At 42.7% G+C, this 18,590-nt stretch overlaps 1 protein-coding gene across 1 annotated transcript in view; it reads left to right on the top strand.

Moving 5' to 3' along the window:
• VPS53 (VPS53 subunit of GARP complex) overlaps positions 1-18,590 on the top strand; it is a 296,463-nt gene that overhangs the window by 146,299 nt on the left and 131,574 nt on the right. The window contains exons 12-13 of the mRNA XM_082246053.1: positions 2,520-2,618; positions 9,919-10,013. Of these exons, the coding sequence (XP_082102179.1) occupies positions 2,520-2,618; positions 9,919-10,013 (194 nt within the window). The remainder of the gene's footprint in view (positions 1-2,519; positions 2,619-9,918; positions 10,014-18,590) is intronic.

Below are 18,590 nucleotides of genomic sequence, written 5' to 3'. Positions count from 1 at the left end.
ACCCAAATGTGTGACTCTATAGTCACATGGGCTGCTCAGAAGTGATAGAAAGGAAATGTTTACTATAGAAACTCATTGAAAACTGAGCATGTGTAGAGCTGCCATTACTGTTCTGCAAAATCCCTAGTTGAATTGGGGACTTGGACAAAAGGGGGAATCAAAGAACAGCAGGATCAACTAGGTTGTTTGCAGAATATGGAAAACTAATCCCATAGTGAGTATTAACAGCATGTATTACACCATGTATTGATAGTTTTTTTTTTTTATGATGTAGATTTAGTGACACTTTAATACTGTATAACAAATACAAATATTTGTGATTAGAAAAAAAAACAAACTATGTACCAGTGGCAGTAAACGTACTTGAAAGAGGGGGGCCTTGGAGTGAAGCCCTTGATATCACCAAAGAATCACATAATATTCAGTAAATGTAATGCAACAGAAAGCTGTCAATGACTGAAGACATGCTGTACAACAGGAGATGGCCAGAGACTGTACATATGACTTCTTGGAGACATGGGGACATGCTTCAGGAGACAGATCTAGTTTGGAGACACATTACTGTACATGAGTCTGCTGGTAATCGCTACTATTAAAGTCCATTTACAAATGAATGCCTTTACTTCTGTGCTCTCTACAGCCCTTTTAAAAATGACTGCCACATTTGATATTTTCCTTTTATTAGGATCCATTATAAAAGACTAGAGGGAAAATAGAAAGAATACAGAAAACTGATAAACTGGACAGAGTAGAGTAAGATAACATGCAGGAAATAAGCTAAACTATGAACTACTATACTCAGAGACATGATAGGAAGTAAGAGGAAAAACTCCACTAATACAGCTTTTACCAAGACGTGTCTCCACTCGAAGATTTCCCTTCACCTCCTGCTATGACAGCCCAAATGATGGCTTTTGCCTCACTTTTTTTATGCATTTTTTATTTTAAAAAATAATAGAATATCAGGAAATATTACATTGTGTAACATTTATTTCATTTGTAAAATGAACTTTTCAATGCTTTTGTTCCATTGCTGACAGCTGAAGTGTAAACAGAAAAGTTGCGGTAGGACCCTAAGACCCGAATATAACTTAATGATACATTTTTTATTTCTTTACACATTACAATATTTTTCATTACATTTCTTTAAATTTAATTGAAGCAAAGAGTATTACTGTATGTCTTATTTTATTGCCATCTTGTTTGATAACCTAACGTTCAGGGTTTGTAAATCTTTAAAATAAAGTTCTTCAGAATCGTGATCTTTAGCCTAAGCAAAGAAAATTTTAATTTTATCCAAAATGATGCAGCTCTACTTGACAGTAACAATCCTCATGGTATAGAGACAATTTAGTGGCAATCTGAGCAAAATCAGCAGTGGTAGGAATGTGAGCCAAGCTAAGCCACTGTATCCTCCTAGATAGAGGGTAGACCACTGAGGCAAATGCCTGATTATCCAAGATGTCTCCTGATGTCAAACATTTTTGTTTTACATTATTTTGATAAAAAATAGATGGGAGTGGGAAATGGGAACTTCTACTGAATGGTGAAGGGGGATAATGCTGGGTCTTTTGTGGGAAGGGGAGTAACATCAGACTTACTGGGGGGCGGCTATGATATGGGAGAGAGGTGCGAAATGAACTTGGGGGTTTAGAAGAAGGGGCTCATGCCAGACAGGGGGAGCCAGAATCCCCAGCCTGGGGAAAGAAAGAAAAGTAAATAAAGGAAAGGGAGAAAAAAGGAACAGGGAATAATTTAAGGTGGGGTGAGAAAGAGCAAGGGGGAGGAGGGAAGGGTGTTTAGCTCTGTAAATTACCCAGAAAGATGGGAGTGTTGGTTACTTGGTATGTAATGGAGAGGGTATCCGTTTAGGGTTAAATGGGGTGGGACTGGTGCAAAGCTGTTTGTATTCCTAACTAGTAAACCATGTGACTCAAAACATAGAATTTATGTGCGGAACTAGTCCGGTCCTCTACTAACTTCATTTCTTCAACATAGTGGGGCCATTGTTGAATGGATGGTGGAGAAGAGGATTTTCATAATATTGGAGTGTGCAAGCATGCCACGTGATTTCTCCTCACTTTTAATATTGTTTACCTTGATCTCACAAAGGCTCCAACCTCCTTATACTATCCAAAACTAAACACACATTTTCCCTCATGTACACTTAAAGTAACCACCAAAACAGACCCCTATCTGCTGAAGCCCGAAGGGCCACACAGTAAGGCTAGCAAGTTTGGCACCAGGGAAGAATTCAGTATAACCTTAGTCAGCATGTGTATGAGGTGTCTGTTTAGATCTAGGATCATTATTAAATTGCGTTCAAGCCCCTAAGAAGAAAATCTGCAATACCTGTGTGGAACTGTAGCACAACACAATATTGGATTATTGTGTCCAGATACAGTATTCCTACCTTATTCTCAAACATTGCATATTGAATCGATTATCTTAAAAGAAGACTTTGGACAGGTCAAGACGGCTTAAAAATCATATATATCTTTTTTTTTTTCTGCTTAAAGAAAAAGCCAGAGCCCCAAGCTCCAGTTTCTACCAATCCCTTCCTAGATGATGACAACATAGATGAGTCAGCTCTTGAAAGAGATGGTGACCTTGAGAAGGTAAGTAATTTGGATTTGTTCATTGTTTAATTTAACTTTAAAATTTGACATACACCAGCTTCTGTGCTGTTTCTTAAATCCACTTACGTAAAATAATCACTTGTTCTTGCATTCTTTTAAACTAGATGTTCATCATGATGGCCAGCATATTGGTGGGTCATGGCAAATATAGTAACACTGGCAATGGAGTCAATCACAGTCCCTTTTAGTCATCGATGAACAAACATAATGTGATGAATACAAATACAGTAAAACCTTGGTTTGAGAGTAACTTGGTTTAAGAGCGCTTTGCAAGACCAGCACAATTTTCAAACAAATTTTGACTTGATATACAAGCGATGTCTTGATATACAAGTAGCCTCAAGTCACAGCTGAGTATAAAAGAGAAGAGAGGCACCTCTAAGTGTAGCAATATGGTTAAATTGAATGAAGGTACAACATTTAGCAACTCGCATGGTTGATGATTGGAACAGGCACATCTAAGGATGCAGGCATCAGGGGTAAAGCTGTCCACTTAGACCATCCTCCGCACCGCCATCTACGTCATCCCTTCCATGCTGCCCCTCACTATCAGATCGCTTTACTCCAGGGTGGTCTTCCCGGTCAGTATTACAGACTGGCAGCCGGCGGTGCAGAAGATGGTGTATGTGGACAGCTTTACCCCGGATGCCTGCATACTTAGATGTGCCTGTTTTATTCATCAACCATGTGAGTTGCTAAATGTTGTACCTTCATTAAATGTAACCATATTGCTACACTTAGAGGCGCCTCTCTTCTCTTTGATACTCTGTAGCTCCTGCTGGATTTTGCTTCTAATCCCCTTGTGGAGGCGCCATTTGTGGATGGACATTTTATGGTTACACAACCTATCGCAATGCTATAATCTTTTTATATGGACTATAAACTGAAGGACTTATGATGGTTGTGGAACGAATCATCTGAGTTTCCATTATTTCTTTTGGGGAAATTTGCTTTGATATAAGAGTGCTTTGGATTGCAAGCATGTTTCCGGAACTAATTATGCTCGCAATCCAAGGTTTTACTGTATTTAGTTGACTGCAAGAATAAAAAAAAGTCAGCTCCACACTAGTGTGTGTGTGTGTGTGTGTATGTATGTATGTATGTATGTATGTATGTATGTGTGTGTATATATATATATATATATATATATATATATACACACACACACTTGGGTCCATATGTATTTAAACACATGCACCATTTTCATACTTTTGGCTCTGTATGTCACCAGAATAAAATTCAAACAAAACAATCCAAATTAATTTGAAGTGCAGACATTCAGCTTTAATTCAAGGGGTTGAACATAAATATCAAGTACAATTTTTAGGAACTGCAACCATTTTTATACACAGTCCTCCCATTTTCAGGGTCTCAAATGTAATTGGACAAATGAATATCATCATAAATAAAATGTTCATTTTTAATATTTTGTTGTGAATCCTTTACTGGCAATGACTGCCTGAAGTCTAGAACCCATGGACATTACCAAAGACTGGGTTTCCTTCTTTCTAATGCTTTGTCGGGCTCCAACTGCAGCTGTCTTCAGTTGTTATTTGTGTGTGGGTCTTTCTGCCTTTAGTTTTGCCTTCAGCAAGTGAAATGCATGCTCAATTGGGTTGAGATCAGGTGATTGACTCGGCCATTGCAGAAAATTATTTTCCCCCAAAAGCTCCTTGGGTTACTTTTGCGGTGTGTTTTGGATCATTGTCTATCTGTACTGTGAAGCGCCGTCCAATCCACTTTGCTGCATTTGGCTGAATCTGGGCTGTCAGTATATCTTTAAACACTGCAGAATTAATCTGGCTGCTTCTGTCTTCTGTCACATCATCAATAAACAACAATGACCCAGTGCCACTGGAATCCATGCATGCCCATGCCATCAAAATTGCCTCCACCATGTTTTACAGATGAAGTTGTGTGCTTTGGATCATGAGCTGTTCCAAGCCTTCTCCACACTTTTTTCTTCCTGTCATTCTGGTACAGATTAATTTTAGTTTCATCTGTCCAAAGAATGCTTTTCCAGAACTGGTCTGACTTTTTTAGATGTTTTATGGCAAAGTCTAATCTGGATTTATATTCTTCAGGCTTATCAATGGTTTGCACCTTGTGGTGAACCATTTGTATTTTCACTCATGAAGTATTCTCTTGATTGTAGACTTTAACAATGATACTCCCACCTCCTGGAGAGTGTCCTTCACTTGTCTGGATGTTGTGAATAGGTTTTTAATTACCATAGAGAGGATCCTGCGATCATCCACTACTGTTGTCTTCCATGTACGTCCAGGCTTTTTTATGTTGCTGAACTCACCAGTGCATTTTTCCTTCCTCACAATGTACCAAAATGTTGATTTGGCCACTTACAATTAACTCCAGAACCTTTACTTGCTTAATTGAGGAAGAAATAATGGAGTAGCCCAAACCTGGCCATGAAACCGCTTTTGATTCAATTGTCCAATTACTTTTGATCCCTTGAAAAAGGGGGTGGCTATTCTTAAGAGGTGTAATTCCTAAACTCCGATTTGGATGTCAAATTAAAACAGAGTATGCACCTTCAGCCCATATCCATTATATAACTATAGCTTGAATATGTTTTGGTAAATACCTGAAGAAAGCTAAAATTGTGCCCGTGTCCAAATATATATATACACATACACTATGTATATATATATATATATATATGTGTGTGTGTATGTATATATATATATATATATATATATATATATATATATATATATAGTATGTGACAAAAGTGAGTACACCCCTAATTTTTGTAAATATTTTATTATATCTTTTCATGTGACAACACTGTAAAAATGACACTTTGTGTAACAGTGTAAATATGCTGTCCCCTCAAAATAACTCAACACAGCCATTAATGTCTAAATCGCTGGCAACAAAAGTGAGTACACCCCTAACTGAAAATGTCCAAATTGGGCCCAATTAGCCATTTTCCCTCCTCCGTGTCATGTGACTCGTTAGTGTTACAAAGTCTCAGGTGTGAATAGGGAGCAGGTGTGTTAAGTTTGATGTTATTGCTCTCACTCTCTCATACTGGTCACTGGAAGTTCAACAAGGCACTCTGTGAGGATCTGAAAAAAGAATTGTTGCTCTACATAAAGATGGCCTAGGCTATAAGAAGACTGCCAAGACCCTGGAACTGAGCTGCAGCACAGTTGCCAAAACCATGCAGCGGTTTAACAGGACAGGTTCCACTCGGAACAGGCCTCGCCATGGTGGACCAAAGAAGTTGAGTGCACGTGCTCAGCGTCCTATTCAGAGGTTGTCTTTGGGAAATAGGCGTATGAGTGCTGCCAGCATTGCTGCAGAGGTTGAAGGGTGGGGGTTCAGCCTGTCAGTGCTCAGACCATACGCCGCACACTGCATCAAATTGGTCTGCATGGCTGTCGTCCAAGAAGGAAGCCTCTTCTGAAGATGATGCAAATGAAAGACCGCAAACAGTTTGCTGAAGACAAGCAGACTAATGACATGGATTACTGGAACCATGTCCTGTGGTCTGATGAGACCATGATGAACTTATTTGGTTCAGATGTGTCAAGCGTGTGTCGCGGCAACCAGGGGACGAGTACAAAGACAAGTGTGTCTTGCCTACAGTGAAGCAAGGGGGTGGGAGTGTCAGGGTCTGGGGCTGCATGAGTACTGCCAACACTGGAGAGCTACAGTTCATTGAGGGAACCATGAATGTCAACATGTACTGTGACATACTGAAGCAGAGCATGATCCCCTCCCTTGGGAGACTGGGCCGCAGGGCAGTATTCCTATATGAGAACAAACACACCTCCAAGACGACCACTGCCTTGCTAAAGAAACTGAGGGTAAGGGTGATGCATGTTTCCAGACCTAAACCCTATTGAGCATCTGTGAGGCATCCTCAAATGGAAGGTGGAGGAGCGCAAGGTCTTTAACATCCACCAGCTCCGTGATGTCTTTATGGAGCAGTGGAAGAGGACTCCAGTGGCAACCTGTGAAGCTCTGGTGAACTCCATGCCCAAGAGGGTTAAGGCAGTGCTATAAAATAATGGTGGCCACAAAAAATATTGACAGTTTGGGCCCAATTTCAGTTAGGGGTGTACTCACTTTTGTTTGCCAGCAGTTTAGACATTAATGGCTGTGTGTTTAGTTATTTTGAGGAAACAGCACATTTGCACTGTTATACAAGCTGTACACTAACTACTTTACATTGTAGCAAAGTGTAATTTCTTCAGTGTTTTCACATGAAAAGATATAATAAAATATTTACAAAAAATGTGAGGGGTGTACTAATTTTTGTGATATACTGTATATTGATTTTCTCTTTCGTTCATTGATGGACACAGCTCCTGATCTTCTTAACCATTGAGTTATAGTACCCCCTACAGGAGTAGGACACTAGGCAGAAAAAAAAGTCTGGCTACGCCTATGGGCAGTCCCAGGGGGTATACTCCCTCTCTCTGCTATAGGTACTCAGTTTTTTTTCTGCCTAGTCAGGAGTAAGGACCTAGTTCCGTGCTGGGATATCTGGTCCTGGCAATTTTTTTCTTTCTAGATATAATTTTTTCCTGTGAGATCTACAATCAACTGCCAGACTGGGCGACGATCCAGTGGTCACCCCAGTCTAGTATGGCCGCCGCGCGCAGGCCTCTGCTCTGGCTTAGGTTGGCCGCGACATATCTCTGTGGGCCATCTCGCCCCCCCCTCCACTGACGCTGGGGCTGTGGGTGGCCTGGTGCACCTAAGGTGGGGGCAGGGAGCTGTGCTGGCAATGAGGGCGAGGTGCTGTGCTGTGCTGGCGATGGGGCCAGGAGGGTGGGCTGCCAGCGACCAGTCCCTAGGAGCCTCGTGGTGCCATTTTCTTTTAGACTGTGTGTGCCCAATGCACGGCAGCCATGTTTAAGTCTGTCAGCCATTTTTCAGTGATTTGCCATTGGAAATACCAGGGACCATGACAGTGAAGCCCTCTGGGCGGTGATTTTAGTGGTGGGAGCCCCTCCTCATCCCCTGGTGCTGACTCCTGGATCTTTTTGTTTCCTGATCGCCGTTCGTACAGTGCAGATTCTCCTGGTAGCTGCGGTGCCTGGTTTCTGTGTGTTGGTGAACCTGGTGGGATCCTCTCCCTCTCTCCTGGGGATCGATTGGTGCTCTGTGACTGGCAAACGGGTGGGCTGCCAGAGCGGAGGGGGTCGTCCCTTAGCAGTCTTTTACACTTTTTTGTGGGGGTGCCCCTGGTTACTCATGGAGTCTTTGGAGCACTTCCCTGCACCGGATTCCCTCTTTGAGGCTGCGGGGACCTCTGGGTCCCATCCATCCATCAATGCACTAACGGCTGTCCTGGAGTCCTTGGTGTCCCAGGTGGAGGTGGCTTCTGGGCGACAGGCTGGCCAAAAGCATTCCCCCACCTTCCCCTGCCTCATCTTTCTCATCAGAGCCAGAATCTGATTCGTCCACTGCGGATGTGGGTCATCCTGCTGGGTCTGCGACCACATGCCCTGAATCCTCAGATAGTGAGGAGGATTCCTCCACTTTAGCCACCGCGTATGAAAAGACGCTGATGGACACACTGATTGTAGCTGTGTGTGAGACCTTGAAGATGGAGGACGTAGCTGAAGCTGCGGTGGAGGTGAAGGTTCCCTTTTTGGCATTCACAAGCCACCCAGAGAGGAAAAGGTGTTCCCTTTCCCTTCCTATTTTGACAGAATTGTCACTAAATAGTGGGGACGACCAAAGCGCCCCCTTGGGTCCCTAAGCGATTTTGCTAGGCGACACCCCTATGAAGAGTCCCTTCTTAAGAAGTGGACTGGTCCACCAGTGGTGGACCCTCTGGTTTCCAGATTGAACAAGGGAACCATGATTCCGGTTGAAGAGTCCCCGGCCTTTAAGGAACTGGCTGACAGGAAGGCGGAGGCTGTGGCCCACAATATGTACACCCTGGCTGGTTTGGCACTGAGGCCGATCTTCACCACTGCCCTGGTGTCGCAGACTCTGCCCGAGTGGGCTAAGCTTTTACGCCGTGACCTAGAGGGAGAACAGCTCCCCCCCTGCCTTTGCTGAGCTGGGGAACCAGCTAGTCCAGTGGCTGCAGTTTATCTGTGATGTCTTTTTTGATGCGGCTCCCCTAGTGGCTTGGCTCTCTGTTTAGGCCGTGGTCTTCGGTGTGTCTTTTGGCTCAAATACTGGTCTGCGGACCAGACTTCTAAAAAAAGGCCTTGACTGATCTTCCCTTTCAAGGAGATCGCCTGTTTGGTGCTACCCTGGATGAGATCATTAAAGATCTCACAGGGGGGGAGAACACCTTTCTTCGGCAGGCTACTAAGGGCAAGGACCCTCATCGTAGACGTGGGGCCTCCTCGGCTCATAAGAAGTTTTTTCGTCCCTCAGGGTTGACTGACAAGGGGTCAGAGCTCTTCCAGGCCTCTTCTGGTAAATCCAAGCGAATTTGGTTAGGCAAGTCAAGAGCGGGTTTCTCCAGGCTTCTCCAGGGGACAGGGCCCCTTCAGCATGAAAGTACGCCCTCACTCGTTTCTGGGGTGGGGGGATGTCTGGGCTGGTTCCCGGACCCGTGGACTCCCCTGATACAAGTCAGGTGGGTCTATGAGGTCATTCGGTCCGGCTACAAGATTTCGTTCCTAACCTCCTTTAAGGTTCTAACTTCCAACGTGCGACTATCCCCGGGCTGCTTACAGGCTCTTTTTGGGGCGGTGCAAGACCTCTTACTTTAAAGGGTAATGGTCCCGGTTCCGACTTTGGAACATTTTCAGGGGTTTTTACTCAAACCTGTCAAAGCATCCCTAATATGGTGGCTTCGTTTTTTAGCACTTCAGCTGGGCAAATCCTTCCTCCCCTTGTATTGGACAGGGAGGCGTCCTTTGCAAACTTTCTGCTCAGGGGGTCTGGATACTGGAAGAGTCCAGACTACCGTTCAATGTCCTTCTCTGTGTGTTTGGCAATGCAGCTGTGATCAGAGCGGAACTGCCGTGTACTGAGACAGGGGGGATCGCGGCAGCAGGGTAGAAGGACTGGACGTACCAGACACGCCCTGTGTACACTGATGACAATTTTTTGGGCGTGTCCACAGTCTGCAACTGGATATACAAAAAAATACAGCACAGTTGAAAGGAAATCTTTTAAATCTCCAAATATTAGGAGGCCTTATTTAGTATTGATTTCAAATTGGTCATAAGCAGGTCAGGGGAATGTCTAAAGAATTACAATTAATGCACTAAATAAATATAATTATAAAGAATCCATGACTAAAAACTTTGAAGCCACTATGTATTCTTTGCAGCCAAAGAAACCGAAAGTACCAGAGAATCCCTTTCACGGCATCATTTCTAAGTGTTTTGAGCCCCATCTATATGTGTATATCGAGTCACAAGACAGGTGAGTGGTCTTATTTCCTAGTTTTACAGTTATTTATTTTTCTTTTCTATTTACAGTTGATCTATATATATATATATATATATATATATATATATATGTATATATATGACCAGTTTTGTTGTGAAGCTGCTTATGTTGTGTGGTATCCAGTTCAGTTCCTGCCCACTCCTCCTGCTGCTGCAAACTGGTGTTCCCACTCTTTTTGTTGTAGGTTTCATAGTATAACATCAGCTGAAAATTGAACAGGCAAAGTGGGACCTCCTTCCAATTGCCAAAGCAAGTTTGGGCTTCAAAACTCGTATTACAGGGATCTCACTGTTGTCCATAGACATAAGCAACCGTAGGGGTTTAACTCCGGTAATAACTGAATATTATTTGGGGCAGACTGATTAAGATATATATATATATATATATAATTTCAAATGCAACGATTTTCAAGGACTCAGTCCTCACAGCAGTTAGGGCTTTTTTGCCCACTTTTTTTCATCCATACTTCAAAGTAACACAGAAGTTCAGTCTATCACAAGAATCTGCTTCTGTCAGCTTCTCCAAGAGTTTGACAGGCTACCAGCAGCTGAACTGGACCGTGCACTGTTACCTTCAATCGCCCTTAAATGCCAGAGCCTCATGTGCCAGGGCTGGACATTCCGTGTGAATTAAACTTCAAGTGACAGTATTCTGACTGCACAGGGATGTTTAGCATATCAATGCACACACATTTATTTATTCATCCTGGCTATTTTTTCACCCAACTCTGTCTATTCCTTCATAGAACAGAGCCACCCTAGTATCTGCTTGCTTGTTGGACTGTTTTTTTTTTCAGTCACCAGACTACTTCTGTTGTCTGCTCATATCTAGATTGCAACTTACTTGGCTCATACATGCCTGTCTGTTTGAACATGGGCTACCTCTGTTCATAATGTTCTTCTCAGATGTCAGTTTGGCCTGGTGGCCTGTCTGTAAGTCAGACAGGCCTAGACATGTATTCCCCACAAGTCAGACTTCAAGCTGCTCTTGAAGCACATGGGAGCAATTACGAACTAGAAAATTCTCTCTTTTGGGGCAACACCTGCTTGCCTCAAATAAGTACCAAACCTTATTAGGGACTCTCTGCTGATATACAGTACTGCGCAAAAGCTTAAGGCAGGTGTAAAAAAAAAAAATGTTATAAATATGGAAAGCTTTTAGAAATAGAAGTGTTAATTGTTGAGTTGTAATGGTTAATGAGAAATACAGGCAGATACTTATCCATCATACCATACCATCAGGGAGGTGTGTGATTGGCCCCAAATGTATTCTGTAGCAGGACAACAGCCCTAAACATACAGCCAATGACATTTAGAACTATGAGGGTTCTTCAAAAAGTTTCCGCACACTTTTAACTCATTTTTATTAACCGCTTGCCGACTGCGCACAGTATATTTACTGCGGCAGTCGGCCCCGGCCAGGCAGAGTGACGTAGGTCTACGTCGCTCGCCTGTCACTCCTTCCAGAGCCAATAGCGGGCGGGCGCGCGCCCGCTGAGGCGCGCGCCCGCTAAGGCTCGTTCACGGAGGAGTGCGGGAGTGTGACTGGCGGACCCGATGTCCGCCGGTCACACTACGATCGCCGGTACAGCGGGAGAAAGACAGAGCGGCTTGTGTAAACAAGCCGCCTGTCAGTTCTCCCTGTGTAAAAATGAAGATCAGACAGTTCTACTATGTAGAACTGTTGATCTTTGTTTTTACACTAGTAGACCTGTCCCTGCACAGTTAGAAACACGCCCCTAGGACACACTTAACCCCTCCCTGTCCAATACTGTTAACCCCTTCCCTGCCAGTGTCATTTTTGCAGTAACAGTGCATATATATAGCACTGATTACTGCAGTAATGTCACTGGTACCCCCAAAAGTGTCAAAAATGTCAGTCAAGGGTCCGATCTGTCCGCCGCAATGTCGCAGTACCGCAAAAAAAATCGCAGATCGCCGCCATTACTCGTTAAAAAAAAAACACCAAAAATGACAAAAATCTTTCCCTTTGTTAGTAAACGCGATAACTTTTGCGCAAACCAATCAAAATACGCTTTTTGCGATTTTTTTTGCCAAACATAGGTAGCGTAAAACAAATTGGCCGAAAATTTAAAAAAATTTTGATTTTTACATTTTTTTTGGGGGGAATTTCATATAAAAAAAAAGTGAAAAATATTGTTGTTTTTGCAAAAATTACGCTCTTTTTTTGTTTATAGCGCGTGATCAAAAAATCGCACAGGTGATCAAATACCACCAAAAGAAAGCTCTGTTTGTGGGAAAAAAAGGACGTGAAATTCGTTTAGGTACAGAGTCGCACGACCGCGCGATTGTCCGTTAAAGTCACGCAGTAAAAAATCGCAAAATAACCCCTGGTCTTTTAGCAGGAAAATCCTCCGGTGGTAAAGTGGTTAAGAATTAAAAAAAACAAATTACATCACTTTTCTACATAGTTACCTTTCTTTGCGATGCATTTTTCCCAGCGTCGTACCAACTTTTTAATGCCATTAGCAAAACTCCCACCCTCACCGTTTCCAACCAAAATATAAAAGTGCTGAAACTTTTTGAAGACTCCTTGTATCTTCAGCGTAAAGAAGAACAAGGAGTCCTGCAAGTGATGGTTTGGACCCCAGAGAGCCTGATGTCAACATCATCGAGCCTCATTGGGATTACATGAAGAGACAGAAGGACTTGAGGCAGCCTAAATCTACAGAAGATCTGTAGTTAGTTCTCCAAGATGTTTGGAACAACCTATCTGCCAGGTTCCTTCAAAAACTGTGTGCAAGCGTAAGTACAGCATTTCTTCACACCTACCTAAGATTTTTGCAAAGTACTGTGTGTGTGTGTGTGTATATCAGGGCTTGGCAAATTTGCCTGAAATCTAGGAGCCAGCTAAAAAAGTTAGGAGCCGTTTTTTTTTTTTTAACCACTTTACCACCGGAGGATTTTGCTGTCTTACGTCTGGACCGCTTTTTGCAACTCGGCACTGCATGACTTTAACTGACAATTGTGCGGTCATGCAATGTGGTACCCAAACAAAATTTACGTCCTTTTTTTCCCACAAACAGAGCTTTCTTTTGGTGGTATTTGATCACCTCTGCGCTTTCTATTTTTTGCGATATTAATAAAAAAAAGAGCGAAAATTTTGAGAATGACATTTTTAACTTTGTCTTTTCAAAAATATGCAATATACTCAATTTATGTCATATTTTTTGGCCAAAATGTATTTAGCTACATGTCTTTCACAAAAAAAAATCTCAATGAGCGTATTTTTATTGGTTTGCCCAAAAGTTATAGCATCTACAAACTATGGTGTAAATACTGAAATTTACGCAGCTTTAAAGTGGAGTTCCACCCATTTTTGGAACTTTAGATCTATGTAATCCCCTTTAAAATGGCTTTTACCAATGGAAACTTTTTTTTTTTTTTTTGCTAGTAAATACCTTAATTTCGGCTTTATTTCTCCTCTCCTCACTTCCTGGTCCGATCGGCGATGACGTCATTCGGCGATCCGCAGTGTCTGCTTATATTCTATTCCAGAAATCTCGCAGTAGCTGTATCTGTACTGAGCCGTGCCTGCCCCGCCTCCGCCCCGCCTCCTCTCATTGAGTTGCATTGTATGAATGTATTAAGGCCGTTCTCTGCCCCGCCTTCGCCCCGCCTCCTCTCATTGAGTTGTATTGCAATTTCACAATGCAACTCAATGAGAGGAGGCGGGGCAGGCACGGCTCAGTACAGATACAGCTACTGCGAGATTTCTGGAATAGAATACATCCCAGCAGACACTGCGGATCGCCGAATGACGTCATCGCCGATCGGACCAGGAAGTGAGGAGAGGAGGAATAAAGCCGAAATTAAGGTATTTACTAGCAAAAAAAAAAAAAAAAGTTTCCATTGTTAAAAGCCGTTTTAAAGGGGATTACATAGATCTATGTATTCCAACCTATTAAAAATGGGTGGAACTCCGCTTTAATTTCTGACTGCCTATCTCATTTCATGAAGTGCTAAAATGGCAGGGCAGTGTACAAACCCCCCCAAATTACCACTTTTTGGAAAGTAGACATCCTAAGGAATGTCCTGAGAGGCATGTTGAGCTCATTGAATATTTCATTTTTTTGTCACAGGTGTTTGAAAAATGACTAAAAAGAAATGTTTTTTTTTTTTTTTTTACACAAAGTTGTCATTGAAATTATATATTGCTCACACATACCATGGGTATATGTGTAATTACACCCCAAAATATATTCTGCTGCTTCTCCTGAGTACAGGGATACCACATATGTGAGACTTTTTGGGAGCCTAGCTGTGTACGGGACCTCGAAAACCAATCCCCACCATCAGAATTTCAAAGGGCGTACATTTTTCATTGCATTTTCTCACTACCTATAACGGTTTAGGAGGCCCTGAAATGTCAAGATACCATAAAACCCCCCCAAATTACCCCATTTTGGAAATTAGACACCCAAGCTGTTTGCTGAGAGGCATGGTGAGTCCATGGAATATTTTATATTTTGCCACAAGTTTTGGGAACATTACAATTTTTTTTTTATTTTTTTTTTTAACACAAAGTTGTCACTAAAAGATAAATTTCTCACACATGACATGGGTATATGTGGAATGACACCCCAAAATACATTCTGCTGCTTCTCCTGAGTATGGGGATTCCCCATGTGTGAGACTTTTTGGGACCCTAGCTGTGTACGGGACCCGGAAAATCAATCACCATCTTCAGGTTTTCTAATGGCGTAAATTTTTGATTTTACTCCTCACTACCCATCACAGTTTCGGAGGCCCTGAAATTTCAAGATAGCACAAAACCCCCCCAAATGACCCCATTTTGCAAAGTAGACACCCCAAGCTATTTGCTGAGAGGCATGGTGTGTCCATGGAATATTTTATATTTTGCCACAAGTTCCAGGAAATATATTATAATTTTTTTTTTACACAAAGTTGTCACTAAATGATATATTTCTCACACATGCCATGGGTATATGTGAAATGACACCCCAAAATACATTCTGCTGCTTCTCCTGAGTACAGGGATACCCCATGTGTGAGACTTTTTTGCAGTCTAGCCGAGTACAAGACCCCGAAAATCAATCACCACTTTCAGGCTTTCCAAGGGCGTAAATTGTTGATTTTACTCCTACTCCTGACTACCTATCACAGTTTCGGAGGCCATGAAATGCCAAGACAGCACAACCCCCCCCCCAAGTGACCCTTTTTAGGAAGTAGACACCCTAAGCTATTTGCAGAGAGGCATGTTGAGTGTTTTGCAGATCTCACTTTTTGTCAAAAAGTTTTGGAAATTGAAAAAAAGAGGAAAAAAAATGCATTTTCCTATTTTTTCTTCGTTTTCCAAAAAAAAAAATGAGAGCTGCAAAATACTCACCATGCCTCTCAGCAAATAGCTTGGAGTGTCTACTTTGCAAAATTGGGTCATTTGGGGGGGTTTTGTGCCATCCTGGCATTTCATAGCCTTCAAAAGTGTGATAGGTAGTAAGGAGTGAGATCAACAATTTACGCCCTTAGAAAGCCTGAAGGGGGGGATTGGTTTTCCGGGTCCTGTACGTGGCTAGACTGCCAAAAAGTCTCACACACGGAGAAGCAGCAGAATGTATTTTGGGGTGTCATTTCACAAATACCCATGGCATGTGTGAGCATTATATCATTTACTGACAACTTTGTGTAAAAAAACAAAAAAAAAATAATAATTTTCCCGAAACTTGTGGCAAAATATAAACTATTCCATGGACTCACCATGCCTCTCCGCAAATAGCTTGGAGTGTCTACTTCGCAAAATGGGGTAATTTGGGGGGTTTTGTGCTATCTATATAAGCAATTTTCGCCATTGGAAAACTTGAAGATGGGGATTGGTTTTCCGGGGTCCTGTACGTGGCTAGACTGCCAAAAAGTCTCACACATGGGGTATCCCTGTACTCAGGAGAAGCAGCATAATGTATTTTGGGGTCTCATTTCACATATACCCATGGCATGCGTGAGCAATATATTAGTGACAACTTTGTTTAAAAAAAAAAAAACAAATTGTCATTTTCCTGAAACTTAGGGCAAAATGTAAAATACTCCATGGACTCAATATGCCTCTCAGCAAATCGCTTTGGGTGTCTACTTTCCAAAAAGGGGTCATTTGAGGGGTGTTTGAACAGTCCTGGTATTTTATGCTCCATCTTAGCAGCACATCACCCACTCTTCTAACCACTTGAAAACCAAGCTTTTTTTGTGACTTTTTGTTTACATGAAAAAATATTTTTTTTTTACAAGAAAATTACTTTGAACCCCCAAACATTATATATTTTTTTAAAAGCTTGATTTTTTTTTTTTTTTGCTTTTTTATGTTATTTTGACAGCTTTTCTTTCATTTTTTTTTTTTTTTTAATCATTCTTATTGTTATCACAGTGAATTTAAATTTCCCCTATGATGGCAATCTGTAGTGACAGGTACTCTTTTTTAAAAAAATTGGGGTCTTTTAGACTCTAAATCTTTCCTCTGACCTTAACGCATCTGACCACACCAAAATTGGTGTGATAAAATGCTTTCCCAATTTCCCAACGGCGCTGTTTATTTCTGGCGTAACAGAAGTCATGAATTGCTCGTAGCTTCGGATATCTTAGGCCATAGAGATGATTGGAGCCATTCTCATCTTCAATCAGCTCTATGGTTAGATAACTGAACCACCGACTGCACTCTCGGGTTAACCGGTGGGACAGGAGAGCCCGAGAAAAAAACGTGGAAGGCGGCGGTGGGGGTGGGGGGGGGGGGGAGTCCCCTCCCACTGCATGTAAAAACAGTCTAGCGGCCAATTATCCGCTAGGATTGCTTTTACCTGTAAACCGACCACTGGCTGTAAAAAACAATACCAAGATGATGCCTAAATCTGCAGGCATCATCCTGGTATAACCACTCAAAGTCCAGCAATGCACCAGTACATTGCTGGTCCTTGTTTGGCATATAGTGTAGGTTTTTTTTTTTTTTTCATGCAGCCTCTGGGCTGAACGAAAAAAAAGAGAACCTATCAGAAATCAGCACAGGAATAATGTGTAGTATTACCCATCATTAACCGCCCAAACATCCACCCACTTAATTTAATGATGGGTATACAGGACACTATTCCGCGTATACCAAAATTGGATTTTAACTGCAGTGCTGAAATCAGAAAATCACCACAGCTGCTGCCAGCAAAGGTATCCATATATGCTTAGTGCAAATGCTGTTTGTGTCAGAATATATAAAATCAATGTGGTAGCCGACGAGTACCTGCAAGAGAAACAGGTCACAAAAGAATGAAAAACAAACAAAGTACAGTAAGCCCCCGTTCACACTTAGGCGACCTGTGAGGCGACCTGGTCGTCTCACAGGTCGCCGCAGGTCGCCTTCCATAGGGAAGCTGCGGACCCGTTCTAATAGGAGCGACACAAGTCGCTCCGACTTAGAAAAAGGGTCCGGAGCTTCTTTGGGGCGACCCGGAGGCGACCGCCATAGACTTCAATGTTATGAAGTCCGAGGCGGCCGCTCCGAGGTCGCAGCGCACTGCTCGCACCGCAACCTCGGAGGTCGCCAACCGAAGTCAGATCGCCCCTATGTGAACGGGGGCTAAAAGTACAGTAGGAAGTGTAGAAGAACATAAAAAATGACTGAGACGACAACTATTTTTGGCTTTTATGTATTTTTTTTTTTTCTTCAAACGTTGAGTTCCAGGTTCCAGCTTCGGGTCTCTCAAAATGACGATAGCCATCGAACATCTTTTGAGACCCTGTGTAAATGTGCCCTAAACTGTGCTGTGCTGTACCATACGCTAATAATCCACTAGTGTGTGGTAGCGACGGAAACAGTCACCGTGGCAAAGTCAGGACAGTCGGGACAATAATTCCGGGTGTCACGCCTAAATCAGCGCCTGCTGCAGACACAGCATCTTTTTTGGGGCCATCTTTGGGTAGGGGTACTCGGGAGGTATTCCGGAAAATGCCTCTCATGCAGCCGGCTCACTGCATCTGGTTGGGGAAGTTGGGCAGGAGCACCAGCTGGATACAGAAGGGCTCTGATTATCTCTTCTTGGAATTGAAAGAAGGATAATGTTCCGGCAGACGCTTTGTATGAGACAAAAGCGTTGTAAATAGCCAATTGAAAAATGTATACAGACACTTTTTTGTACCAGCGTCTTGCCTTACAGGCAATTAAGTACGGTCCCATCATCTGGTCGTTGAAGTCCACCCCTCCCATTTTACGGTTATAGTCGTGGACACAGAGGGGCTTCTCAACAACAACACCGTTGACCGTAGTAATTTGGACTGCCGTGTCTGGGTGAATGGAGGACAGAACGAAAACGTTCCGTTTGTTCCTCCACTTCACTGCAAGCAATTCATCGCACCTCAAGCAGGCTCTCTCCCCCGAGCTCAGTGGGGCATTTACTAGCCGTTGGGGGAAGCCCCGGCGATTAGATTGCACGGTGCCGCTGCAATGTCGCAGTCCCGCAAAAAAAATTGCAGATCGCCGCCATTACTCGTAAAAAAAAAAACAACAAAAATGACAAAAATCTTTCTCTTTAGTAAACGC

This window comes from Pelophylax lessonae (assembly GCF_965119305.1).
Source record: "Pelophylax lessonae genome assembly, chromosome: 2".
In the NCBI taxonomy this organism is placed as follows: Eukaryota; Metazoa; Chordata; class Amphibia; order Anura; family Ranidae; genus Pelophylax; species Pelophylax lessonae.
The sequence above is the reverse complement of the archived record's forward strand: the minus strand, read 5'-3'. Positions and strand labels throughout refer to the sequence as shown.